Source organism: Ceratotherium simum, unplaced genomic scaffold (assembly GCF_057802395.1).
Source record: "Ceratotherium simum simum isolate JZ-2026a unplaced genomic scaffold, ASM5780239v1 HiC_scaffold_44, whole genome shotgun sequence".
Classification (NCBI taxonomy): Eukaryota; Metazoa; Chordata; class Mammalia; order Perissodactyla; family Rhinocerotidae; genus Ceratotherium; species Ceratotherium simum.
The window spans coordinates 631,183-657,804 of record NW_028261260.1 but is presented as its reverse complement, the minus strand read 5'-3'; the positions used below and the strand labels follow the sequence as shown (position 1 = coordinate 657,804).

Sequence of the window (26,622 nt, the reverse complement as noted above, 5' to 3'; positions counted from 1 at the left end):
GATTTACAGTGGGGGAGAAACGAGATTGGGCTCGACTCTGAATGCAGCATGGGCGAGTGGGAATTCACGGCGGAGGCAGCATGGTGGGGGTCAGGGGATGGAAAATTACTAAGAGAAAAAACAAGTGTTGGGTTACTGGCTAACCTGACCTAACAGGATTCTTACAGAACACAGGCCAGAGTGATCAGACAGGACCTGAGGGATGGTGGAGGAAGAGGAGGAGCCTGAGCAGATGGCGAGGGCGATCAGACATACGGGTGTGGGTTCTGGTTAAACTGACTTAGCAAGGTTCTTGCTAAAACTGGATTTTACAAGGAAGTGCACAGACAGGCCTACAAGAAGGTTCAGGAGCCTGACTAAAAGTTTGGTCAAAGCAAGAAATCTTTGCCAGGGGTGAGACCAGGGCAAGAGTTCTGCACACAGACAGGGGATTGTGTGGTTGGATCCAAAGCCAATGCCAGAGAAGGGAGCCTCTGGACTTTCTCCTCAGCTTGTCCAGGTGTGGACACGAGGGGAAGAGGGAGAGGAGAGGCATAAGCTGTCAGCACACATCAAAACGTGTGGAGTCTGACCGCTCATTACAAGGACTAACATGCGTACAAAAATATGCATTCTCAATGGCTTGTTTTTATATAAACATTTTTTTTGGTTTTTATATAAGCATTCATAATGGCTTGTTTTTATATAAAGAAACACCAACAGGAAGCTCAAGAATGATCAGAACTGTGTACTGGGGGTGGCTGGAGTAACAGCGCTGGAGGGGACCCAGAAGAGTTGGCAGTGACTCTTCTGAAGTTAGACTTTTCTATCTTACAGATTTATCTAATATAAACAGAAATTTACACATACCATGTTTTCCCATTTAATAGTTTTTCTTTAATTTTAACTTTTGTACATAGGAAACCATTCTAAGATTTAATTCCTTTAGCACACTAACGGTTACAAAAGAGTAAACCAGAGGAAATGAAATTTTCATATCGCTTGCTAACTAAAAGGGCAAGGTGCATCCTAGTTTGTCCTTCCACTGTATCTCACACAGGCAGTATTTTCAGGAATCAGTGGCATATTATAACGCAACAGGGGTTTGGGTTTAGCTCCTTAAACATAGTAGGATTAGTTTGATTAGTTTTCTTCACATCAATTAAAATAGAAATTCCATTGCTTTAGCTTTTTAAATCTCAGTGTTCTCTAGGGACACGCACACGCAAACACTGATGTAAAGACGAAAACTGCACCTGAAAACTTCAACACATTCATTTCACATCTTGAGAGTCTCTTGCCTAAAAGGGACAAAAATTCTATTTAGTTCCACAATTTTCTTGCCTTACTGACATTAGATCTCTCCATCAATTCACATTTTTAAGCCCAAGAAACTCGAAATGTTATTTGTTATACAGGAAATAAAATTACAAGGTGCTAAGGGAAACCAGAGGCACAGGGCTGCACTGTTCAATCGATACAGGAATCCAAAGCAAAGAAACACAAATATTGGAATCAGCACAGATAAGCAGCCTGCTTCCCAGGGACAGAAGGAAAGCCACATTCAGAAAGTTAAACACATTCTAAACTCTCCTGGTGGGGACAGAAGCCCTGAGTGGGTCAGTTCCTGGTGCAGGAGGGTGGGGACACCTGAGCAGCCACAGGAATGGACTCTGGGAGCTCACACACCCTCCTCTGCCTGGGGAGGAAGAGAAGGGCTCCCTCTCTCAGCTTCCACTCTCATAAGTGAGGAGACTCTCGGCAGGATGCAGTTTAAGGTTGTGACCCAAATGAACCCTAAATTCATAAACCCTAATCCAGACACAGAACTCCTGATTTCACAGACTTTCCCAATGTGCATAAATTACCCTCTGCAGGCACCTGCACTGTGGGTGCAAAACTCCATCCTACGTGTAGACACAGGCCCAAGGGGAGCACAGGGACAACCTCAGGAAGGGCAGCAACTCCCTCCCCCTGTGCAGGTGCCTTCCCAGCTTTCCAGGGCTCTGCAGCTTCTCTCAGCAGAAAGGCTCCTTCTGCAGTGGGTATGACCAGGGAAGACACCCAGGAAGAACGTGTGGGCCCTCAAGTACTTCCCTGTGCAGGCTCAAGGGGGCTTAGCTTAGAGACCCTGACCCCAGGCTTCTGCTCCCAGTCACGTCGCTTTGGACCACAGTGATCTTGTAAATGGCACAACCCAGTGTTTGAAGAATCCAGCAAAGTCACACAAACCCACGGTTTATGTGGAAAGGAGGGAAGAAAATTATAAAGCATTTTTCTGGTACAATGAGAAAAGCCACATGTATTTATTACTTTCAGAAAATAATATTAATTAATTGTTATTTCCATGGCAAAACACTGTTTTATAAACAATTAATCATACTTAACACTTTTGCTGTTCAAATGTAAGCCCTGGAATTCCATTTGGAACACCCCATCCCAAAGAAAAGAACTGACCTCAGAACAGGACTACACACGCTCAAGGGGGAAACAAGAATTTTTAACACATTCAATGTAATATTAGAATCTTTCATTTTTTTCTGAAGTACCTATTTCTTGCCTCTTTGGAAATATTTTATACTGGTTTTCAAGGCCACTGATTACATAAACTTTAACTTCTGAAAACCTGAGGCTCCACTAAGTGAGTAAATTTTTTCAAGGTGACAAACCCAGGGAGGGGCAGTGCTGACAGGTCAGAACACCCAAGAAAGAGTGCACAGACGAACCTCCACTCCAAGGCCTTCCCGTGGGATGTCTGTGCCAGAAGAGAGCCTGGGAGGGGCACAGGGACTTCATACGAAGGATTCCAGGCGGCCATTCTCTGCTCTCCTCTCATGGAAAAGAGCCACAGACTCCCCAACGCCCCGCTGCCCCCCCCCCGCCCCCACCCCCGCCCCAGTGGCCAGCGCCCCATGCCCCAGCCCCCCCAGCGCACCCCCTCCCCTCCCCTACGCCCCGCTGCCCCTGCCCCCCCCACGCCCCAACGGCCTTGGCCTGTCAGGCCGGCGCCCCAGCCCCGCTGGCGCACCCCCTCCCCTCCCCAACGCCCCGCTGCCTTGGCCTGTCAGGCCGGCGCCCCAGCCCCGCCAGCCCACCCTCCCCTCCTCCAACGCCCCGCTGCCCCCGCCCCAGCTGCCCGCGCCCCAGCCCCGCCGGCGCACCCCCTCCCCTCCCCAACGCCCCGCTGCCCCCGCCCCGCCCCGCCCCAGCGGCCTTGGCCTGTCAGGCCGGCGCCCCAGCCCCGCTGGCGCACCCCCTCCCCTCCCCTTCCCAACGCCCCACTGCCCCTCGCCCCCCGCCACCCGCCCCAGGGGCCTTGGCCTGTCAGGCCGGCGCCCGAGCGCAGCGGGCGGAGTGGAAGAGCGTCCAGACCCGCAGGGAGCGGGCTGTCCGAGGCGCCGGTCTCACCACAGGCGCCGCCACCCGCTCCGCTCGAGGACCATGCTCCGCCCCGCGGCCCCGCCCCAAACCGCGCCGGCCAGTCCTGGCGGCCGAGGGCCCAGGCGAGCGCAGCCTCCCAGGCCGCCCCGCCCAGGCACGCCCTCACCCGCGTTCTTCTTTCCGCTGCCCCGGAGAATGAGCGCCACGCGACGGGCAGCCGCTGGGGCCAATCCGGCCGAGCAACGCGGGCCAGGCCGGAAGTGCAGGCAGAAGTGCGTGGGTCGCCATCTTGGCGTACGGCGGGTCCCTGGGCAGAGAGCCTGCCCGCACAGTCAGCTCCCCCGCGGTCTGGGTCGTTCGCTCCGAACACCGCAGCAGCGACCCATCGGGGCAGCGGAACAGACCGTTTGGGCAGCGCGACCCTGGGCGGGCGCGTCGGCCGGCATTTTGCCTAGGCTCATGGGTGCAGCCATCTTCCTTTACGGCGGACGGGCAGGCGCGCGCCGCCATCTTGCCGTCCTGCAGGCCGCGGGGATCAGCTCCACGTCCCACAGAGTGTCGCCGCGAACCCTTACCCTTGTGGCGGTCCCGCTGTGGGGTGGACAGGAGAGGGCCGGAGCATGGCAGCGCTATAGCCTGAGGCCCGGGATGGTGATCGCTGCGTGGCCGCGAACTGCTCCCATCGCCGGGCAGCAGGAGAAACCGCCGTCTCCTTCCACAGGTAACCGGCCGCTGCCGCCCAGTCAGCACCCCCGCGCGGTCCAGCCCGAGGCGTGCGGCACTTTGTCCTCGGGCCGGTCCAGCGGGTGAGTCAGCGCCGGGCGCTGTGTGGCCTTGTCTGTGCCACCGTCTCTAGTCCGGGCGCCTCGGGCCACCACGGCCACTGGCGCCCACTTTATGGCCTCCACCACCCTCTCACCCCCCACCCCGCGGCCACCCTGGTCTCCACTGATTCCGGCTGGGGCCAACAATGTCGAGAAACAGGGTGTTCTGGAAACGCTCTTCCTTAGGTCACTATCTTTTTGCATTTGCTGTGACTTTTCTGCTCTTCTGATGGCATGGAGCCTGCCTTGATCTCTGCGATCAGGAATGCGGCTGAGCAAATGCAGCTTGTACCTCTTTGATGGACGTGCCTCCCAGACGCTCTGTTGCTAGAAGGGTCCTGGCAGTGCAGGGAAAGGTGGCTCTGTGCTGGAGGTGAGTCCTGGAGAGGCATCTGACAGCATCCTGGGCAGAGCAGGGCGCAGCCCACTCCTCGCGGGGAGGCTGACCCTGCTGGCCAGGCTGACCCTGTGGACTGGGACTCTGCATGTGACAGCATCCTGGGTGGAGGAGGGCACGGCCCACTCCTCACGGGAAGGCTGACCCTGAGGGCCAGGCTGACCCTGTGGACTGGGACTCTGCATGTGACAGCATCCTGGGCGGAGCAGGGCGCAGCCCACTCCTCGCGGGGAGGCTGACCGTGCGGACTCGGACTCAGCATCTGACAGCATCCTGGGTGGAGGAGGGCGCGGCCCACTCCTTACGGGGAGGCTGACCCTGCAGACTGGGCATCTGACAGCATCCTGGGTAGAGCCGGGCGCAGCCCACTCCTCACAGGGAGACTTACCCCGGGGGCTCAGGGAAGGGGCTTCTCTCTCCACCGTCTTCCTTGGGCTCCCACAGCGGGGTGAGGGGTTTGCCTTCCCCCTGGCCTGGCTCCCTTCAGGAGGGCTTCTGGAATTCAGCCAGGTCAGCGAGTCCTTTGGACTCCACACTGGAGGTCCCAGAACAGTGCACTGAAGACATTCTACTTTGAAAACCTCCTGGCAGATCCTTTTGTTTCGTGTTGCAGGTTGTTATTGAAGTTTGAAAGACCTGAATGGCACTTGTTGTCTGTAGTCTTATTGAAAGTTTACAGTGGTTTGTTCTAAGTCGGAAGTTGTTACAATCTATCCAAAGAACTAGTAACATGAGCTGGTTTCAGAGGTCAGCCACCATGCTTTCTTGACAGTTTCCTTCAGAGCCTGTGTCCCAAAAGTTTTGTTACTGTTTTTGAGAATGAGGCAAAGCACTGCAGAGAAGGCTGCTCTTGGCACGTGTGGTGGTCTAACGTGGTCTGGGGGCAAAGGAGGTGGGGGTCCTTTGGTAACTAGTCACAAAGCATTGAGAAAGGTTAGAAGGTCATGTTGCTTGAAAATCCCTGAGGACCTAGTATCCACCTGGTCTGGTCCACAGCGGCCTCAGGGGGCTAGATGACCTCAGGTGGAGCAGACAGCCCTCGGGAGAGACCCCCCCCACCCCCCCACCCCCACCCATGTGCACAGTTTGGTCTAAATAGAGATTTTACCTTAATGAGGAGAAGAGATGATGAAGTGTCTTGGTCGGTGTCTTGCAGGGGCTGCTTGCTTGGTACAGGGAGCAGCTTTCCTCCTGGTAGTGGAAGGACAGGAGGAACACGGAACTGCAGCTCTTGGGGCTGACCTCCTCTTGGTGGCGGTCTTGCATCCTCAGCTGCTTGCGCGGAGCTGGGGCCAGGCGCCCTGCTGAGTGCCTGGGAGGCTCTGCTGGCCGACACCTGGCCTGGCTTTGAAATGGGGGGACCAACCCTCTCTGTTTTAGCACCCCAAGTCCTGCATCCCAGGGACAGCAGGAGGGTTGGGCAGCCATGAGCTTCTGGGAACTATTTCCGGGGCTTCCTGAAGCCTTTCCTGTTGTCTTGATGCCATCCTGTGCTATCTGCCCGAGCGTCTGTGTCCCTACAGGGCACTTACCACAGCCTGGGAGGAGGTCCTCCCCTTCCTTTCTTCTCTGCCCTTCAGATGGTGAGCTCCTTAAGGTAGACAGTGGGTCTTTCATCTTTCTATTCCAGTAATAACTTGGAAGCAGAAGGTGCCTTAATCTTTACTAAAGATTCCTTAAATCTTTACTAAAGGTTTAATGGGCAAAGTCGCTACAGGTTTGGGTGTCCGCAGAAACACTTGTTTTGCTTTTATAGTTGATCATTCTAGGGTGAGACATTTAATTCTTTCTTTCTAATTACTTTTTCATTTATCCTTGCAGGCTCTGCATAAAGAGCTCAAAATGTGTGGTCCAGTGGTTAAAAGCTGTTCACAGGGATGACTGGACCCCACTAAGCATTCTTTCATCTGTAGTGAACATTTCACCAAAGAAAGCTCTCGGAAAGGCTGGAGGATCAGTACTACATGCTCAAACCCGCGGCCGTGCCCTCCATCTTCCACCTGACTGAGAAGAGGGGGCTGAAGGCCCTGGCCGCCCCAGGAGGAAGGACACCAGGAAGGCCGCCGGGGGCCTGAGGGAACATGCGAGTGAGGCAGATGGGAAAGGAGCTGCAGGTTCATCGTCGTCCTCGAGGGAAAACCTGAGGGCCTAGCCGGGGTCCCGCAAGTTGAAGCGACCCTCTCTGCAGGGTGAACCCACAGCCAGGGCTGCCCGGGAAGCCGCCAGTCAGGAGCGGGCGCAGAGTCTCTGGAAGGAACTCCAGGAGACAGTGTGGCCTCCACAGCATCAGGCAGCCAGGGAGATGCAAACACGTCTGCTGTAGATGCTGGCGATGAAACCCCCTCTTCCCAGCGAGGGGCTGCTGGGTAAGAGTGGCATTTCCGTGGGTGACTTTACCCCCAGGATCTGGGGCGTGCAGATTTATTGGCTGGTTTCCTTCTTACAGTTTCTCCTCAGTGTACACTCGAGAGAGGCCATCTGTCCCCCAGAGCCTGTCGAGCGAAGGAGGCTGAAGAGAGACGTGGAGCCCAGCTGCAGCGGGACCAGCCTGAGGCCCGACGAGGGCTTGGCCCAGAGCCCCCAAGTTCATCATTCACAATGATGCCTCAGAAACCCTCCCAGAGCCCCTCCACTCCAACAGATGTCACCCCGAAGCCAGCCGCAGAAGCTGTGCAGGGCGAGCACAGCGACACCGGCCCCACGTCCCTCAGCGGGCTCATCCTGTCAGCACTGGGGGCCCAAGAACTCCTCGACTGCTGCACTCGTACTGCTTCTGCTCCCAGGGGAAGAGGAGCCCGGGTGCCGCCTGTGGGAGCAGGTGGAGAAGGACAGCGAGCTGAAGAGGGGCAGCCGCCGACAGCCAGGTGCACACGCTGCAGGAGGAGCTGGACGAGCTGAAGGGAGGGGGCTCCCTGCCTTAGCAGCCTGCTGCCCCCCGCCGAGGTCAGTCCCGGGGCTCGGGGCTCCCCCACTGCCTGCTCATCATGAGGGGTTTCCTGCTCCACAGCAGACGGCCCCTGAGCACTTCTGTGTGCAGCATGCCTGCTGCTGTCTTGGGAGAAGGCTCTGCTGGTAGCCGCCCCTCGCAGACAGGGAGCCCAGGTTGCAGAGCTCACCCCGCTCGCTCTAGGGCGCTCGAGAGGCAGCGGTAGCTGTCGGGGTTTAGCAGGTGGGGAAGGAGGCATTGCAGGTCAGCTGGGAAAGCCAGACCTACGCAATGAATGGTGCCTGGATGGTTGGTTTTCCACTTGAACAGGAGAAAGTCAGCTTCTGTTGCATCTCTCACACAAATGTAAATTCCAATGAGTTAGGATCTAAATGTGAAATAATATCGACATAATAAACTATTAGAAAAGTTATAGGAGACTCTTAAAGTCATGGGGAGGTTCTTTCCATTCATGTTTTTAATTAATTAATTTATTTTATTGATGTTTTAATAGTTTATAACATTGTAAAGTTTGGGGTTGTACATTTTTGTTTGTCCATCACCATATATATGTCTCCCTTCACCCCTTGTGCCCACCCCCCACCCCCATTGCCCCTGGTAACACAATAAACCGTGTGTTGGTTTATATTCCACATATGAGTGAGATCATACAGTGTTTGTCTTTCTCTTTCTGGCTTATTTCACTTAACATAATATCCTCCAGGCCCATCCATGTTGTTGCAAATGGGATGGTTTTGTCTTTTTTTATGGCTGAGTAGTATTCCATTGTATATATATACCACATCTTCTTGATCCAATAGTCAGTCGAGGGACACTTAGGTTGCTTCCACTTCTGGGCTATGGTGAATAATGCTGCAGTGAACATAGGGGTGCATAAGCCTCTTTGGATTGTTGATTTCAGGTTCGTTGGATAGATTCCCAGTAGTGGGATGGCTGGATCATAGGGCACCTCTGTTTTTAATTCTTTGAGGAATCTCCATACCGTTTTCCATAGAGGCTGCACCAGTTTGCATTCCCACCAGCTGTGTATGAGGGTTCCTGTTTCTCCACATCCTCTCCAACATTTGTTGTTTTTGTCTTGGTGATTATAGCCATTCTAACGGGTGTGAGGTGATATCTTAGTGTTGTTCTGATTTGCATTTCCCTGATGATTAGTGATGTTGAACATCTTTTCATGTGCCTGTTGGCCATCTGTATATCGTCTTTGGAGAAGTGTCTGTTCATTTCCTCTGCCCATTTTTTGATCGGGTTGTTTGTTTTTTTGGTGTTCAGTTGTGTGAGTTCTTTATATATTATGGAGATCAACCCCTTGTCAGATGTATGTTTTGCAAATATTCTCTCCCAGCTGGTGGGTTGTCTGTTCATCTTGATTCTGGTTTCATTTGTCTTGTAGAAGCTCTTTAATCTGATCAAGTCCCACTTGTTTATTTTTTCTTTAGTTTCCCTAGTCTGGGTAGGCATGTCATCCAAAAAGATTCCTCTATGACCAATGTCAAATAGTGTGTTCCTTATATTTTCTTCTGCGAGTTTTATAGTTTCAGGTCTCACCTTCAGGTCTTTGATCCATTTTGAGTTAATTTTTGTGAATGGCGATAGCAGATGGTCCACTTTCATTCTTTTGCATGTGGCTGTCCAGTTTTCCCAACACCATTTATTGAAGAGACTTTCCTTTCTCCATTGTATGTTCTTAGCTCCTTTGTCGAAAATTAGCTGTCCATATATGTGTGGTTTTATTTCTGTGCTTTCAATTCTGTTCCATTGATCTGTGTGTCTGTTTTTGTACCAGTACCATGCTGTTTTGATTACTATTGCTTTGTAGTATGTTTTGAAGTCAGGGATTGTGATGCCTCCAGCTTTGTTCTTTTTTCTTAGGATTGCTTTAGCTATTCGCGTCTTTTGTTGCCCCATATGAATTTTAGTATTCTTTTTTCTATTTCCGTGAAGAATGTCATTGGGATTCTGATTGGGATTGAATTGAATCTGTGGATTGCTTTAGGTAATATAGACATTTTAACTATGTTTATTCTTCCAATCCACGTGCATGGGATATCTTTCCATTTCTTTATGTCGTCATCGATTTCTTTCAATAATGTCTTGTAGTTCTCATTGTATAGGTCTTTCACCTCCTTGGTAAGATTTATTCCTAGATATTTTATTCTTTTTGATGCAATTGTAAATGGTATCATCTTTTTGAGTTCTCTTTCTGTTAGTTCATTATTAGCATACAGAAATGCAACAGATTTTTATAGATTGATTTTGTACCCTGAAACTTTGCTGTAGTTGTTGATTATTTCTAATAGTTTTCCAATGGATTCTTTAGGGTTTTCTATATATAAAATCATGTCATCTGCAAATAGTGAGAGTTTCACTTCTTCGTAACCTATTTGGATTCCTTGTATTCCTTTTTCTTGCCTAATTGCTCTGGCCAAAACCTCCAGTACGATGTTGAATAGGAGTGGTGAGAGTGGGCAGCCCTGCCTCATTCCTGTTCTCAGAGGAACGGCTTTCAGTCTTTCCCCATTGAGTATGATGTTGACTGTGGGTTTGTCATAAATAGACTTTATTATGTTGAGGTACTTTCCTTCTACACCCATTTTGTTGCGAGTTTTTATCATAAATGGATGTTGTATCTTGTCAAATGCCTTCTCTGCGTCTATTGAGATGACCATGTGGTTTTTATTCTTTGTTTTGTTGATGTGATGTATCACGTTGATTGATTTGCGGTTGTTGAACCATCCCTGCGTCCCTGGTATAAATCCTACTTGATCATGGTGTATGATCTTTTCAATGTATTGCTGTATTCGGTTTGCCAATATTTTGTTGAAGATTTTTGCATGTATGTTCATCAGCGATATTGGCCTGTAATTTTCCTTCTTTGTATTGTCTTTGTCTGGCTTTGGTATCAGGGTGATGTTGGCCTCGTAGAATGATTTAGGAAGTGTTCCATCTTCCTCTATTTTTTGGAATAGTTTGAGAAGGATGGGTATTAAATCTTCTTTGAATGTTTGGTAAAATTCACCGGAGAAGCCATCTGGTCCTGGACTTTTGTTTTTTGGGAGGTTTTTGATTACTATTTCAGTCTCTTTACTTGTGATTGGTCTATTCAGATTCTCCATTTCTTCTTGGTTCAGTTTTGGGAGGTTGTATGAGTCTAAGAATTTATCCATTTCTTCTGGATTGTCCAATTTGTTGGCATATAATTTCTCATAGTATTCTCTTATAATCCTCTGTATTTCCGTGGTATCCATTGTAATTTCTCGTCTTTCATTTCTAATTTTATTTACTTGAGCCCTTTCTCTTTTTTTCTTAGTAAGCCTGGCTAAGGGTTTGTCAATTTTGTTTATCTTCTCAAAGAACCAACTCTTTGTTTCATTAATCCTTTCTACTGTTTTTTTGGTCTCAATTTCATTTATTTCTGCTCTGATTTTTATTATTGCTCTCCTTCTGCTGACTTTGGGCTTTGTTCGTTTTCTAGTTCAATTTAAGGTTGCTTATTTGGGCTTTTTCTTGTTTGTTAAGGTGGGCTTGTATCGCTATGAGTTTCCCTCTCAGGACCGCTTTTGCTGCATCCCATATGGTTTGGTATGGCATATTTTCATTTTCCTTTGTTTCCAGATATTTTTTGATTTCTCCTTTAATTTCATCAATGATCCATTGGTTGTTCAGTAGCATGTTGTTTAATCTCCACATTTTTGTCACTTTCCCAGTTTTTTTTTCATGGTTGATTTCCAGTTTCATAGCATTATTGTCTGAAAAGATGCTTGTTATGATTTCAATCTTCTTAAATTTATTGAGGCTTGCTTTGTTTCCCAACATATGGTCTATCCTAGAGAATGTTCCATGCGCGCTTGAGTAGAATGTGTAGTCAGCTGTTTTTGGATGGAGTGCTCTGTATATGTCTACTAGGTCCGTCTCATCCAGTTTTTCATTTAAGTCTACTATTTCTTTATTGACTTTTTGTCTGGATGATCTATCCATTGATGTAAGTGGGGTATTAAGATCCCCTCCTATTATTGTGTTGTTGTTAATGTCTCCTTTTAGGTTTGTTAATAGTTGCTTTATGTACATTGGTGCTCCTATGTTGGGTGCATATATATTTATAAGTGATATGTCTTCTTGGTGGAGTGTCCCTTTTATCATTATATATTTCCCTGCTTTGTCTCTCTTAACCTGTTTTATCTTGAAGTCTACTTTCTCTGATATGAGTATGGCAACACCTGCTTTCGTTTGTTTGTCATTAGCTTGGAGTATTATCTTCCATCCTTTCACTCTGAGCCTGTGCTTGTCTTTAGAGCTGAGATGTGTTTCCTGGAGGCAGCATATTGTTGGGTCTTGCTTTTTAAACCATCCTGCCACTCTGTATCTTTTGATTGGAGAGTTCAATCTATTTACATTTAGGGTAATTATTGATATATGAGGGCTTAATGTTGCTGTTTTGTCACTTATTTTCTGGTTCTTTTGCATTTCCTTTGTTTCTTTTCCCATTTGTTTCGGACTGCCAATTCAGTTTGGTTCTTCTGTCTTATGACTTTTCTAGTTTTCTCATTGTTTATCATATGTGATTTTGTGTTGATTATTTGTTTAGTGGTTACCTTGAGGTTTGTATAAAAAATCTTGTGTATGAGATAGTCCATTATCTGATAGCCTCCTATTTCCTTATACTAAGTCAATTCAATCACTTTCCTCTTTGCCTTCTAAGTCGTTCTTGTTATACCTTATTCTATCTTGTGTTGTGGGTGTGTGTTTACAGTGATAAGGTTAAATTTATTTTTGGTGAATTCCTTCCTTTGATCTTTGATTTTGGTATTTAAGTGGTTGCTAACCTATTCCAGTAAAGATCTACTATTTTTCTGAGTTTGTCTACCTATTTTTCTCCTTGCTCCAAGCTTTGTATTCCCTTTCTCTTCTTTTTTTCAGGCCTGAGGGCCTTCTTGAGTATTTCTTGTAGTGGGGGGTCTCATGGCCATGAACTCCCTTAGCTTTTGTTTATCTGGGAAAGTTACTATTTCTCCATCATATTTGAAGGATATTTTTGCTGGATAAGAGTATTCTTGGCTGAAAGTTTTTGTTTTTCAGTATTTTGAATATATCATTCCAGTCTCTCCTAGCCTGTAAAGTTTCTGTTGAGAAATCTGCTGAGAGCCTGATGGGAGTTCCTTTGTACATTATCTTTTGTTTTTGTCTAGCTGCCCTTAATATTGTTTCTTTGTCATTGACTCTGGCTAGCCTTACCACTAGATGTCGTGGAGTGGGCCTTTGCCTGTTGACGTATTAAGGTAATCTGTTGGCTTCGCTTACTGGTATTTCCTGCTTCTTCCCCAGATTTGGGAAGTTCTCAGCTATTATTTCCTTGACTAGGCTCTCTGTTCCTCTTTCCCTCTCTTCTCCCTCAGGAATACCTATAATTCTTATGTTACATTTCCTAATAGAGTCAGATATTCCTCGGAGACTTTCTTCATTTCTTTTTAGTCTTAGTTCTCTCTTCTCTTCCATCTGGAGCATATCTGTATTCCTATCCTCTATAATGCTAATTCTTTCCTCCATGTTGTCAGCTCTGTTCTTTAAAGATTCCAGGTTCTCCTTTATCTTCTCCATTGTGTTCTTCATCTCCATCAGCACTGATTGGTTTTTCTTTATGATTTCAATCTCTTTTGTGAAGAAACTCCTAATCTCATTGAATTGTTTGTGCTGTCTTGTATTTCATTGAGTTTTTTAATGATAGCTATTTTGAAATCTCTGTCGTTTAGGTTATGGATTTCTGTGTCTTCAGCATTGGTTTCTGGGTGCTTGTCATTTTCCTTCTGGTCTGGTGATTTCATGTACCATTGCATTGTGGTTCCTGTATTGGCTTTGTTTTTCCTCATCCTGGAAATATCTGGTTGCAATTTCCACCTGCCGCCACTGTGTGGGGGTAAAGGGCTGTGTAATCTGTGCCCCCTGCACTCTGCCCTAGCTGTTCGCTGCGATCCGCAGGGTCCGGCTTGTGGGCAGGGGTGGTGCTCTCTCTTTTGCCCGCTGGGTCCGTGGCGTGGGGGGGCTTCTCGTTCGCCCCTCGGTATCCGCTCTCCTGGGGTGCTCAGATGTTGATGGTACCCCGTAGCAGTTCTGAGTGCTCTGTGTAGGAGTTTCCCACTGGCGGAGAGAGCCGGAAGGGCTATGGTTTCCCCGCAGAGGGCCGCCCCTACCCCCTCACTGGGAGCCATGTGGACCGGGATCGCTGATCTGATGGGGAGGGAGAGGAGTTCTCCTTACCTCTCCTCACTTCCTCCGGGGGCCTAGCACGTTCCTCTCTCAGATGTGCAGCAGTGTGGATCTTTCTGATCTTGCTTTTCACTGTCTAGGATTCTGTTGTTGGTCTGTGACTGTTCCTTTTGTTGTATCTTATCGGGGGAAGAGTTTACGGGAAAGCTCACTCTGCCGTGATGCTGACGTCACTCCTCCCATTCATGTTTTAATGAATATCCTTGAACTAAAGTCATTTTGAATATTTTAATAATTTCTTTAAAATTTTAAACATCTGTTTGAGTAGAATACGTTCACTTTTGTAAAAATTAAAACTACAGGAATATATAAAGTAAGAAGTGTAAAAACTCCTATTTCTCACCTATCTCCCAACTTTTGTCCTTGTCCATGGTAAAATTTGGTGTGTCATCTCCTAGACTGTTTCCTGTGCTTTACATACATATTTCTCCACCTGTACAAATAGGTTGGATATATTTTTGGTGTATTTATTGGCTATGTTTCTGATTTTCCCGCTCTTTTACAGTTTAGTAGTTGTAAACATTGGTTTCTCGATATTCCTTACATACTGAGGGTACCATCTTTTGCCTGTTATACATCCATCGAAAACATTTCCCTACCACATTGTTTATTTATTTATTCATTTGTTTGTTTCTTTCTTTCTTTGTTTTTTTGCTAACATCTGTCAATCCTCCTCTTTTTGCTGAGGAAGACTGGCCCTGGGCTAACATCCATGCCCATCTTCCTCCACTTTATATGGGACGCCACCACAGCGTGGCTTGATAAGCAGTGCATCGGTGCGCGCCCGGGATCCGAACCCCAGGCCACCACAGCAGAGTGCGTGCACTTAACCCCTACGCCACTGGGCCGCTCAGCCACATTGTTCATTTAATCTGGATCAGTGCTTGTCTTTCCAGATGTCAGTAACACTTCAGGTGGGAAATGGCTCTATGTGACAGGCTGTTCAGGACCTCCTGGACCCCCAGGGCAACAACCATTAGGACAACACAAAGCAAGAAACAAAACCCATCCCGCGTGTTTCCAGATGCATCCTGGGGGAAGGACAGCTCCAGCTGAGGACCGCTGATGTCCTGGTCAGAGTTATCTGCTATGTTCTCCTATCACGTTAAAGCTGTTTCTGTAGTTTGTCGTACCTGATGGTACAGTTTGGTGCCTTTGTCTGTTCCTCTTGGTCAGACTGTGAAGGTTTCTCACTGTTACAGGTCTTTCCAGACAGCCAGCCCTTGACTCCATTGCTCAGGTCTACGTTCTTGTTCCTGCCTCGTGAATCCTCGCTTCCTTCTTCTGTCTTTGGTTTTATTGTGGTGTTGTTCTGGCTCCTGGAGGGAAGTGCTCAGCTTCTTCGTGTACAGGTGATATTCCCTGATACCTGCAGTGGAGGCTGTGTCCCTTCGTCTGTCCCTTTGTCCCCATGCCATGGATTTGCCTCATGCTGCTCTCCTTGCTGTTCATTTCTAAAGAGTTTGTCTGTCTGTCTGGATCCCCCCTTTAACCTGAGAGATTTAGAAGAGTGTGGACAGATTTTCAAGTGGATAGGTTGGGGGAGGGGAGCCAATATTTTGTGATTATTTTTTACTTTTATTGCTTGAAGGTCCAGTAATATGGTCACTTATAGATTTCTGCTTTGTGGACAATTTAGAGATTTCATTGTGGCTTAGCACACAGTCCATTGTGGTGATTGTTTCATTGTGGTTTGAGGAGAATGCATCCTCTCCACTAGTTGCTTACGTTGTTGTCCCTCGGGCTGAGGCCAGATCTAGCTTTTTTGTGTTCGTCAGCAGATCTGTTTCCTAACTTACTGTATCACTTGACCTGTGGATTTCTTTTTTTTTTTTAATTTTTATTTATTTATTTATTTATTTTTCCCCCAAAGCCCCAGTAGATAGTTGTATGTCATAGCTGCACATCCTTCTAGTTGCTGCATGTGGGACACGGCCTCAGCATGGCCGGAGAAGCGGTGCGTCGGTGCGCGCCCGGGATCCGAACCTGGGCCGCCAGCAGCGGAGCGCGCGCACTTAACCGCTAAGCCATGGGGCCGCCCCATGACCTGTGGATTTCTAAGAGAGGTAAGGTAGGTTTCCCTGTGATTCTGGAGGTGCCTGTGTCTTCTTGTTTGTCCAGTTTTGCTTTATGTTTCAAGACCATATTGTTAGGTGCATAAGTGTTGCTGACAGTTATCAACACAGAAAACCCCTTTTTGTCCATTTAAAGTCTTATTTCTTTATCTCCTCATTTTCAACCATATTATATCCCTTTATTTTATGACTATATTTCAACTCAACTTGAGAGCCTTCGTCTTTTTATAGAGCAATTTCATCCATTCAGAATTGTGATTATTGATAAATTGGAAGTTGAGTCTACCATTTAATTTAATTTTTAATTTGTCAGGCTTTCTCATGATTTTTCTATTCTTCTAGTGGGTGTCTTTCAGCTTTTAGGAACAACAGTTTCTGCCTTTCTTTCTGGAAATGCTTAGAGTTGATCAATTCCTGTGTTCTACACTCTCAGCTCCTCACCTTCCACTCCCCAGCTTGAGACTGTCTGATCTCAGTTCTGTGTTCTTATTTTCCCCATCAAGCAACCGTGATTGGATGTAAGTATACGTTTTATCGGTTACTTTGTTCACCACTATTTATTGTATGCAAATTTTTCCTCCTTTTTGGAAATATTTGATGCTATTTTGGAACTCATATGACAGTGAAATTTTGAGAGGAATCGAGTCTGAGATACTCCTTAGGTGCTGATGCTGGGGAGCTAGCACCTAAGCTCTTAAAGTTGCATCGGTGTGTCTGCAGAGTCAGGATGAGGTCAGAGATGTTTAAAAACGTGGAATTGAATGAGGTTTCCTGGAGACACTGCAGCTGTGGAAGGGCCCCGGGCCCAGCCTAGGAGCAGGCAGTGTTTGCAGAGGTGCAGCTGAAGAGGGTCCAGGAAAGGGGACTGAAATGGTGGAGCATGAGGTTGCAGGAGCCACGAGGGGAAAAGGGTATTGCAGAAAGGAGGGGTGCTCAGTTGGATGGGATACAGCTCCGATCAGAATGGAGAGAAGATGGCTGGACTCGGCCACGTGGGATCACTAGTGACCTCAGTCTCCTTGAGAGGGTGGGAATGAAGCTGGGTCTAGAGTGGGGGAAGGGGAGCCATGGGAGGGCAGTAGGGATGAGGCACTTTACTTAAGAGGTTTCGCCATGAAAGGGAGTTGGGAAAGTGGACAGTAGCCAAAAGGGAACATGGGTCCAAGGGAGAGTTTGTTTGTAAGGTGGAGATGAGCTAGCAGGTGCTGCAGGGAGGACCGGATGGAGAGGAGGAGGCTGAGGGCCCGGGAGGAGCGTGCTGGGCCCTGAGGAGGTGCAGGGCTGGGCTCCGCCACCTGGGGAGGCGCAGAGAGCAAGAGGACAGCTGTGCTGGTGGAAAGGGCGCCCTGCGCCTCTGCTCCTGTATTCCTGGAGCGTGAGGTGGGCAGTGGCTGGGAGTGGAGGGGCGATGCAGGAGGTGTTAGGTGAGCGGCAGGGGGAAGAGGGGGAGGAAGAGAGGGCGCCCTGGCTGGGTCTCCATGGCCCACCCGGAGACCCCCACTGGGGTCCCCGGTCACCAGCTGTTGTCTCTCTTTGATGTCTTCCTCAAAATGTCGGCTCTCTTGATGGTTCCCAGGGCTATTATGAATTTGTTCATCAATGAAGGAATCTTTGGGTCATTTTTTAGGGATTTTATGTCAAAGGGGCTCTACATATGTTTATTCAGTCCATCATCTTTACCCAATCACTTTGTTTTTGGACAGAGTCCATACAACAGAGCAGCCGGGCCAGTGGCCTGCAGGTTCCAGGGTTCAGGGGGTTTGCCCTCCAGAAAGCCGGTGCTGATTGGCATTCTCACAGGACGTGGTGCGCTGTCCCTGAGCCCGCCCTAACTCTGGGTGTCTCGACGTTGTAAATCCTGGGGCAGTTCTGTCAGGCCCCATCGTTGGCATTTCTGTGACCAGTGAGGGCGAACATTTTCCGTGTTCATTATCAGTCACTTCCCTGACTGTGCTGTCGCCTGCCTTGCTCACTGAGCTCCAAACCTTCCTGGTGAAACCAGGACGTTCACTCTCTATCCAGTGTGATTGCACGTTCCCTCAGTGTGCCCCTTGAGTACTTGCTTCAAAAATATCTGCTTTCTTCACATTCTTTGATTCCTTGTATATATAATCTAGATTTAATCTGGAGCTTTAAAAATGTTTTATTGTGGAAAACCTTGAACATTCACAAATTAAACAGAAAAGTGTGATAGCCCCCCATGTCCCTATTACCCAGCTTCAACATTTGTCAATATTCGGATATTCTTGTTTCATCCCTATTTCTATCCACTCCCTACCTTCCATTGATTAATTTTTAATTAATAGATTGTTTTTTAGGAAAGTTTTAGATGGACAGAGAAATTCAGCAGATAGTGCAGAGCATTTCTCCCTCCTCCCCTGCAGTTTCCCCTACTGTTAACATCTTGCATGACCACCTGTGTTAGTGCGGCTCATTCCTCACAGGTGAGGAGCTGATGCTGCTACAGTGTTCGTAACCAAGTCCGTAGTTTACATTAAGGTTCGCTGTCTCGCTGTCATGTGCTTGGATTTTGACAAATGCATAATCTCATGTATCCACCACAACAGTATCCCACAGAAGAGTTGGATTGCCCTAAAAGTCCCTGTGCTCTGCCTCTTCGTTCCTTGCCTCCCAACTCCTGGCAACACTGATCTTTATAGTGTTTCCATACTTTTGCCTTTTCTAGAATGTCGTGTAATTGGAATACATGAAAACTATGGAACAGAGTATATAGCCTTTTCAGGTTGGCTTCTTTCACTTATCAATATGTATTTAAGGGTCCACTATGTCTTTTTGTGGCTTAATAGCTCATTTCTTTTTTTTTTCCCCTTTTTGTATATTGAGTTAAAATATACATAACAAAAAAGTGTGCCATCTTAACCATTTTTAAGTGTACACTTCAGTGGCGTTAAATACATTTACACTATTGTACAGTCATCACCACCATTCATCCCCATAACTCTGGTAAATCTGAAACTCTATACCTATTAAACAATAACTCTCCCTTCTCCCCTCCCCCCAGCCCTTGGCAGCCACCATTCCACTTTGCATCTCTTATGATTTTGACTACTCTCAGTTCCTCGTGTAAGTGGAATCATACAGTATTTATCTTTTTGTGACTGGCTTATTTCTGTTAGCATAATGTCCCCAAGGTTAATCCATGTGTGGCATATTGCAGAATTTGCTTCCTTTTTAAGGCTGAATAATATTCCATTGTGTGGATATACTACATTTTGTGTATCCATTCATGTGTCAGTGGACACTTGGGTTGCTTCCACATTTTCTATTGTGAACAATACTGCTATGAACATGGATGTACAAATATCTCTTCAAGGCTGTGCTTTCAGATCTTTTGGATGTATCTCCAGAAGTGGAATTGCTGGATCACGTGATAATTCTATGTTCAATTTTTTGAGGAACATCCATATTGTTTTCCATAGCGGCTGCACCATTTTACGTTCCTGTCAACAGTGTACCAGGGTTCCAATTTTGCCGCACCCTGGCCAACACTTGTTGTTTTCTGTCTTTTCCATAGCACTCATCTTAGTGGGTGTGAGGTGGTGTCTCATTGTGGTTCTGATTTTCATTTCCCTAATAATTAGTGGTGTTGAGCATCTTTTCATGTGCTTATATGCCATTTGTAAGTCTTCTTTGGAGAAATGTCTCTTCAAGTCCTTTGCCCATATTTGAATTGGCTTGTTTTTTAGTTGTTTAGTTTTAGAACTTCTCTGTATATTCTGGATATCAGTCTCTTGTCAGAAACATGATTTGCAAATATTTTCTCCCTCTCTTGGGTTGCCTTTTTACTCTGTGGACAGTGCCTCTTGATGTACCAACTTATAAAATTTTCATGGAGCCCAATTTGTCCATTGTTTTTCTTTTGTTACCTGTGCCTTTGGTGTCATATCCAAGAAATCATTGCCAAGTCCGGTGTCGTGAAGATTTTGTCCTATGTTTTCTTCTAAGAGTTTTCGTGTTTGAGGTCTTACATTTATGTCCTTGATCCATTTTCAGTTAATTTTTGTATATGGTGTTGGATGGGGTCCAGCTTCAATCTTTTGCATGCGGATATCCAGTTTTCCCAGCACCATTTGTTGAAAAGAAACCTTTCTCCGTTGCGTGGTCTTGGCACCCTTGTGAAAAATCACTTGACCGTATATGTGAGGCTTTGTTTCTCGGCTCCCTATTCTATGCCATTGGTCTCTATGTCTGTCTTTATGCCAATACCATACTGTTGATTACTGTAGCTTTGTAGTAAGTTTTGAAATCAGGAAGTGTGTGTCCTCCAGTTTTGTTCTTTTTCGGGATTGTTTTGGCTATTATGAGTCCCTTGAGATTCCATGTGAATTTTAGGATGGGTTTTTCTATTTCTGCAAAAAACATCATTAGGATTTGGATAGGGATTACATTGAATCTGTAGATTGCTTTGGGTAATATTGACACTTTACCAATAGTAAGCCTTCCAATCCATGAACATGGGATATGTGTCCATTTATGTATGTCTTCTTTAATTTCTTTCTGAAATGTTTTGTAGTTTCTATGGTGCAAGCCTTTCACCTCCTTGGTTAAGTTAATTCCTAAGCATGTTATTCTTTCTGATACTATTATGAATGAATTGTTTTTGTAATTTCCTTTTCAGAGAGCTCATGGTTCGTGTATAGAAATGCAACTGATTTTTGTGTTGACTTTGTATCCTGCTACTTTCCTGAATTCGTGTTAGGTCAAACGGCTTTTTTGTGGAGTCTTTCGTGTTTTCTACATATGAGATGATATCGTCTTCCAACAGAGACCATTTTACTTCTTTCTTTCCAATTTGGAAGCCTTTTATTTATTTATTTTTATTGCCTCATGGTTCTGGCTTGAACTTTCAGTACTGTGTTGAATAGAAATGGTGAAAGTGGGCATCCTTGCCTTGTTCCTGATCTTAGAGGAAAAGCTTTCAGCCTTCCGTCATTGAGTATTATGTTTGCTGTGTGTTTTTCATATATGGCTTTTATTATGGTGAGGCACTTTCCTCCTATTCTAGTTTGTTGAGTGTTTTATCATGAAAGGGTGTTGAATTATGTCAAATGGTTTTCTGCATCCATTGAGATGGTCATGTTTTTTTCCCCTTCATTTTATTGATGTGGCATATTACACTGATCGATTTTTGTATGTTGAACTCCCGTTGTATACCAGGAATAAATTTCACTTGGTCGTAGTGTATAATTCTTTTAATACGCTGTTCAATTCAGTTTGCTAGTACTTTGTTGAGGATTTTTGCATCTATGTTCATCGGGTGTAATGGTCTGTAATTTTATTTTCTTTTAGTGTCCTTGTCTAGTGTTGGTATCAGGGTAATGCTGGCGTCGTAAAATGAGTTTGGAAGTGTTCCCTCTTTTTCAACATTTGACAGAGCGTAAGAAGGCTTGTTTTTAATACTTCTTTATAGGTTTGGTAGAATTCACCAGTGCAGTCATCTGGTCCTGGGTTGTACTTTGTTGAGAGATTTTTTTTTTAGATTTCTTGAAATATTAGTGACATATAACATATGTAAGTTTTCGTGTTCAAGATGATGATTTGTGAAAGGATTACCACAGTACGGTGAGTTAGCACCTCCATTCCCTCCCATAATTAACTTCTTTCTTCTAGTCATCACTTTTTTTTTTTTTTGGGTTTTTTTTTTCCCCTTTTCTCCCCAAAGCCCCAGTAGATAGTTGTATGTCATAGTTGCACATCCCTCTAGTTGCTGTATGTGGGACGCCGCCTCAGCATGGCCAGACTAGCGGTGCGTCGGTGCGCGCCTGGGATCAGAACCCGGGCTGCCAGTAGCGGAGCACATGCACTTACCCGCCAGGCGACGGGGCTGGCCCCCGTCTAGTCATTACTTTTAAGATCTACTCTCTTAACAACTCTTGAGTATATAATATAGTCTTGTTAATTATGGTCATCATGCTATACATTAGATCCCCAGAACTTATTCATTTCACAGTTAGAAATTTGCGCACTTTGACTCACATCTCCCCATTTCCCCCACCCGCGAGGCCCTGGCAAACACCATTCTAGTCTCTATTCCTTTTTTTTTTGTTTTTGTGAGGAGGACTAGCCCTGAGCTAACATCCGATGCCAATCCTCCCCTTTTTTCTTGAGGAAGACTGGCCCTGGGCTAACATCCGTGCCCATCTTCCTCTACTTTATATGGGACGCTGCCACAGCATGCCTTAACAAGCGGTGCGTCGGTGCATGCCCGGGATCCGAACCTGCAAACCCCGGGCCACCGCAGCAGAGCGCGTGCAGTTAACCGCTGCACCACCGGGCGGCCCGAGACTCTATTCCTTTGAGTTGGGCTTTTTTAGATTTCACATATGTGTGAGAACATATAGTATTTATCTTTCTCTGTCTGACTTATATTGCTTAGCATAATGCCTCAAGGTCCATCTATGTTGTTGCAAAATGCAGGATTTCATTCTCTTGCATGGCTAAATAATGTTCCATTATATATTTCGTGTATATATACATATATCTCACATTTTCTTTATCTGTTTATCCATTGATGGACACATGGATTGTTTCTATGTCCTCAGTTTGTGAATAATGCTGAAATGAACATGGGGGTGCAGATATCTCTTCAGAATAGTGATTTCAATTCCTTTGGATATACAACCAGAAGTGGAATTGCTCATTTATATAGTATTTCTGTTTTTATTTTTTTGAGAAAATTCCATATTTTTTCCATAGTGACTGTAGCAATTTACATTCATACCAAAAGTGCACAGGGTTCTCTTTTCTACACAGCCTCGCCAACACTTGTTGTCTGTTGTCTCTTTGAGAATAACCATTCTAGCAGGTGTGAGGTGATATCTCATTGTAGTTTTGATTTCGTTTCCCTGATGATGAGTGATTACGAGCATCTTCTCATGTACCTGTTGACCAGTTTTATGTCTTCTTTGGAAAAGTATCTATTCAGGTCTTTGACCATTTTCATATTGTTTCGTTGGTTTCTTTGCTTTTGAGTTGTAAGAGTTTCTTATATATTGTGGATATTAACCCCTTTAGTTTGCTGATTGTTTCTTTTGCTGTGCAGAAGCTTTTTAGATTGATGTCATCCCACTTGTTAAGTTTTGCATTTGTTGCTTGCACTTTTGATGTTACATCCAAAAAAATCATTGTCAAGACCGGTTTCATGGGGTTTTTTCTCTATGTTTTCTTCTAGTTGTTTCATATTTGCTGTCTTACATTTAAGTCTTTTATTCAATTTGGTATCATTTTTAGAGTGGTGTAAAATAGGGATCCAATTTCATTTGTCTGCATGTGGTTATCCAGTTTTCCCAACACCATTTATTGTAGAAACTATCCATTCCCCATGGAGTCTTCTTAGCTGACTCGTCAATTGTTAGCAAACTGTATGTGTGTGGTTTTATTTCTGGGCCCTTGATTCTGTTCTATTGGTCTATGTGTCTCTTTTTATACCTGTATCATACCGTTTTTATTACTATAGATTTGTAATAAAGTTTAAAATGGAATTGTGATGCCTTCAGCTTTTTCTTTCTCAGCGTTGCATTGGTTATTTGAGGTCTTTTGTGGATCCATATGAATGTTAGCATTGTTTGTCCTATTTCTGTGAAAAATGCCATGGGAATTTTAATAGGAATTGCATTGAATCTTGAGATGGCATTGGGTAGCATGGACATTTTAACAGTATTAATTCTTCTGATCCACGAACATAAGATATCTTTTCATTTCTTTGTGTCTTTGGTTTCTTTCATCAATGTCTTATAGTTATCAGTGTGTAGACCTTTCACCTTCTTGGTTAAATTTATTTATGAGTATTTTACTGTTTTTGATGCTATTGTAAATAGGAGTGTTTTCTTTATATCTTTTTAAATAGTTCATTGTTAGTGTACAGAAAGGCAACAGATTTCTATATGTTGATTTTGTCTCCTGCAGCTTGAGTGAATTTGTTTATTAGTCCTAACAGTTTGGGGGAGAGTCCTTAGGTATTTCTCTATATAAAATCATATCATCTGCAAACAGAGACCACTTTGTTTCTCCCTTTCCAATTTGGATGCATTATATTTCTTTCTCTGGCCAAATGTCTCTGGTTAAGACTTGTAGGAGTATGTTGAAGAGTGGTATTGAGACTGGGCACCCTTGTCTTGTTCTTTGTCTTAGCAAGAAAGCTTTCAACCTTTCACTGTTCAATATGATGTTAGCTGTGGGTTTGTCATGTAAACCTTTTATTATGTTCCTTCTGTAACCCTTGATTGAGAGTTTTTATCATGAAGGGGTGTTGAATTTTGTCAAACTGCTTTTTCTGCATCGACTGAGATTATTTTATGATTTTTATCTTTCATTCTATTAATGCGGTGTGTCACATTCATTGATTTGCATCATGTTGAACTTGATCATGTTGTTTGACCCTTTTTTTGAGTTTAGATAGTTTTGTTATAATGTGTCTTGGAGAAGAAAGTTTTAGTTTGAAATTTTAGGGTGACAGATCGACTTCAGGACCTTGGATGTCTAAATCTCTCCCCAGATTTGGGAATATGTCAGCTGCTATTTTTTTTTTTTTTGTGGGGAAGATCAGCCCTGAGCTAACATCCGGGCTAATCCTACTCTTTTTTTGCTGAGGAAGACTGGCTCTGAGCTAACATCTATTGCCAATCCTCCTCCTTTTTTTCCCCAATGCCCCAGTAGATAGTTGCATGTCATAGTTGCACATCCTTCTAGTTGCTGTATGTGGGACGCGGCCTCAGCATGGCCGGACAAACGGTGTGTCGATGCGCACCCGGGATCTGAACCTGGGCCGCCGGTAGCGGAGCACACGCATTTAACCGCTAAGCCCTGGGGCCGGCCCAGCTGCTATTTATTTAAGTAAACTTTCTTTTCCTTTCTCCCTGTCTTCTCCTCTGGTACTTTAATAATGCTTATCTGTTTCTTTTCATGGTATCCCGTAATTCACACTGCCTTTCCCCGTTCCCATCCATTCCTGTTTTACTTTTTGCTTCTTTGGATGATTTCAAATGACACATCTTCTAGTTCACTAATTATTTCTTGTACATGGTTGAATCTGATTTCGAAGCTTGCTATTGAATTTTTCAGTTCAGTCATTGTGTTCTTCAACTCTAGAATTTCTGTTTGTTTTTCCTTAAGGATTTCTGTTTCTATGTTGAACTTCTCACTTGCTCATGCACTGTTTCCTTATTTCATTTAGTAGTCTATCTGTGTTTCCTTATAGTTTTATGAATTTCTCAAAGAGGGTTGTTCTGAAGCCTTTGTCACATAGTTCCTATATCTCCATTTCTTGGTCGGTCATTGGAGTTTTATTCTTTTTCTTTGGTGGTGTCATGGGTCTTTGAGTATTCATGATCCTTGTGGCCTCCATTGGTGTCTGCAAATTTGAAGAAGTAGGCACCTCTTCCACTCTTTACAGACTGGCTTTAGCAAACCAAAGCCTTCACAGTCAGCCCATCTAGGGGTCCTGGGTAGGCCATCTGGTGGTGTCCAGGGGCAGGCTTGCTGCTGGAGTCCTTGGGCAGCCTGGTACTGGGGTGAGTGGAGAGCTTGGGTCCACGGTATTGTGTCTGGCCCTGGGCACAGCTGGGACCCTGAGTTCATGAGTAGCTCCACTGGCGCCTGGTTTGGCAGGTCCTGATTGAGAGCCTGCAGCCACAGGAGTCATCCAGGGCCATGGGAGTTGGCCAGTGCTGGGATGAGCTAAGAGCCTTGGTTCACGGGAGCCTGCCAGGACCCTGGCGCCATGAGAGACAGCTTGTGCTGGGGTAGGCCAGAAGTCTGGATTCCTGGGAGCCTGCTGGGGGCCTGGGGCCACAGGAGCTGCCTGAGGCTGCAGGAGCCAGCAGGTGCTGGGTCAAGATGGAAGCCTGGGTTCATGGGAGCCTGCTGGTGCCTGGTGCCATGGGAGCTGCCTAGGGCTGCCTGAGTCAGCAAGCACCTGGGTGAGCGGGGGGCCTGGTTTTGTGGGAGCCTGCCAGGAGCCTGGTTCCATGAGAGATGTCTACAGCTGCTGGAACTGGCAGGTGGTGTGGTGAGCCATGGGCCTGAGTTCCCAGTAGCCCCGAGGGAGCCTGATGCCATGGAATCTACCTGGGGTTGCTGGAGCCGGTAAGTGCTGCAGTGACCTGGGGTCCTGGGTTTGTGGGAGCCCACTGCGTGCCCTGTTGCGGAAGCTGCCTCTGGCTGTGGGTGCTGCCTGTGGCTGCCTGGAGTAGGCAGGAACTTGGGTGAGCCAGGGTCTGGATTCACCAGAGCCCACCAGGAGCCTGGTGCCAAGGACACCACTTGAGGTCACAGGAACCACCTTGGGCTGCTGAAGATGGCAGCCCCTAGGCTGAGATGGGGGCCTGGGTTCCCAGGAGCCTGGTGGGAGCCTGGTGTCAGGGATGCTGCTTGGGGCTGCCAGAGCTGGCATGCTCCAGGGTGAGCCAGGGGCCTGGATTTGCAGAAGCCTACAGGGAGCCAGCTAGGTCTACAGGAGTCAGCCTGGTGCTGGGGCAGGCTGGCTCAGGGGTCTGTGGTGAAGTCAGGCATTCACTTTACACTCCTCTCGTTGGGAGGTGTTTGATTACTGATTCAGTCTGCTTGTTTGTTACTGGTCTGTTCAAGATTTCTGTTTCTCCATGATTTAGCCTTCATAGGTTGTTTCTAGGAATTTATCTATTTTGTCTAGGTTACCCAATTTGTGAGTGTACAGTAGTTCAGAATAGTCTCTTCTGATCTTTTTCTTTCTGAAGCATCAGTTGTAATGCCTCCTCTTTC

General features: G+C 46.0%; 1 protein-coding gene across 20 annotated transcripts in view; it reads left to right on the top strand.

Moving 5' to 3' along the window:
- Positions 1-3,441: 3,441 nt before the first annotated feature.
- LOC101402586 (ral guanine nucleotide dissociation stimulator-like) overlaps positions 3,442-26,622 on the top strand; it is a 52,513-nt gene continuing 29,332 nt past the window's right edge. For 9 of the 20 annotated variants that reach the window (XM_087428190.1, XM_087428191.1, XM_087428189.1 and 6 more), the window contains exons 1-2: positions 3,942-4,081; positions 6,403-7,524. Coding sequence is in view for 1 of the 20 variants with exons in the window: in XM_087428185.1 (XP_087284311.1) it covers positions 3,556-4,081 (526 nt within the window). In the remaining 19 variants the exon portion in view is untranslated. Of the gene's footprint in view, positions 4,167-4,370; positions 4,558-6,402; positions 7,525-15,838; positions 16,383-26,622 lie in introns of those variants that run through there. The other 11 variants (XR_015551261.1, XR_015551262.1, XR_015551263.1 and 8 more) reach the window with 7 other exon arrangements.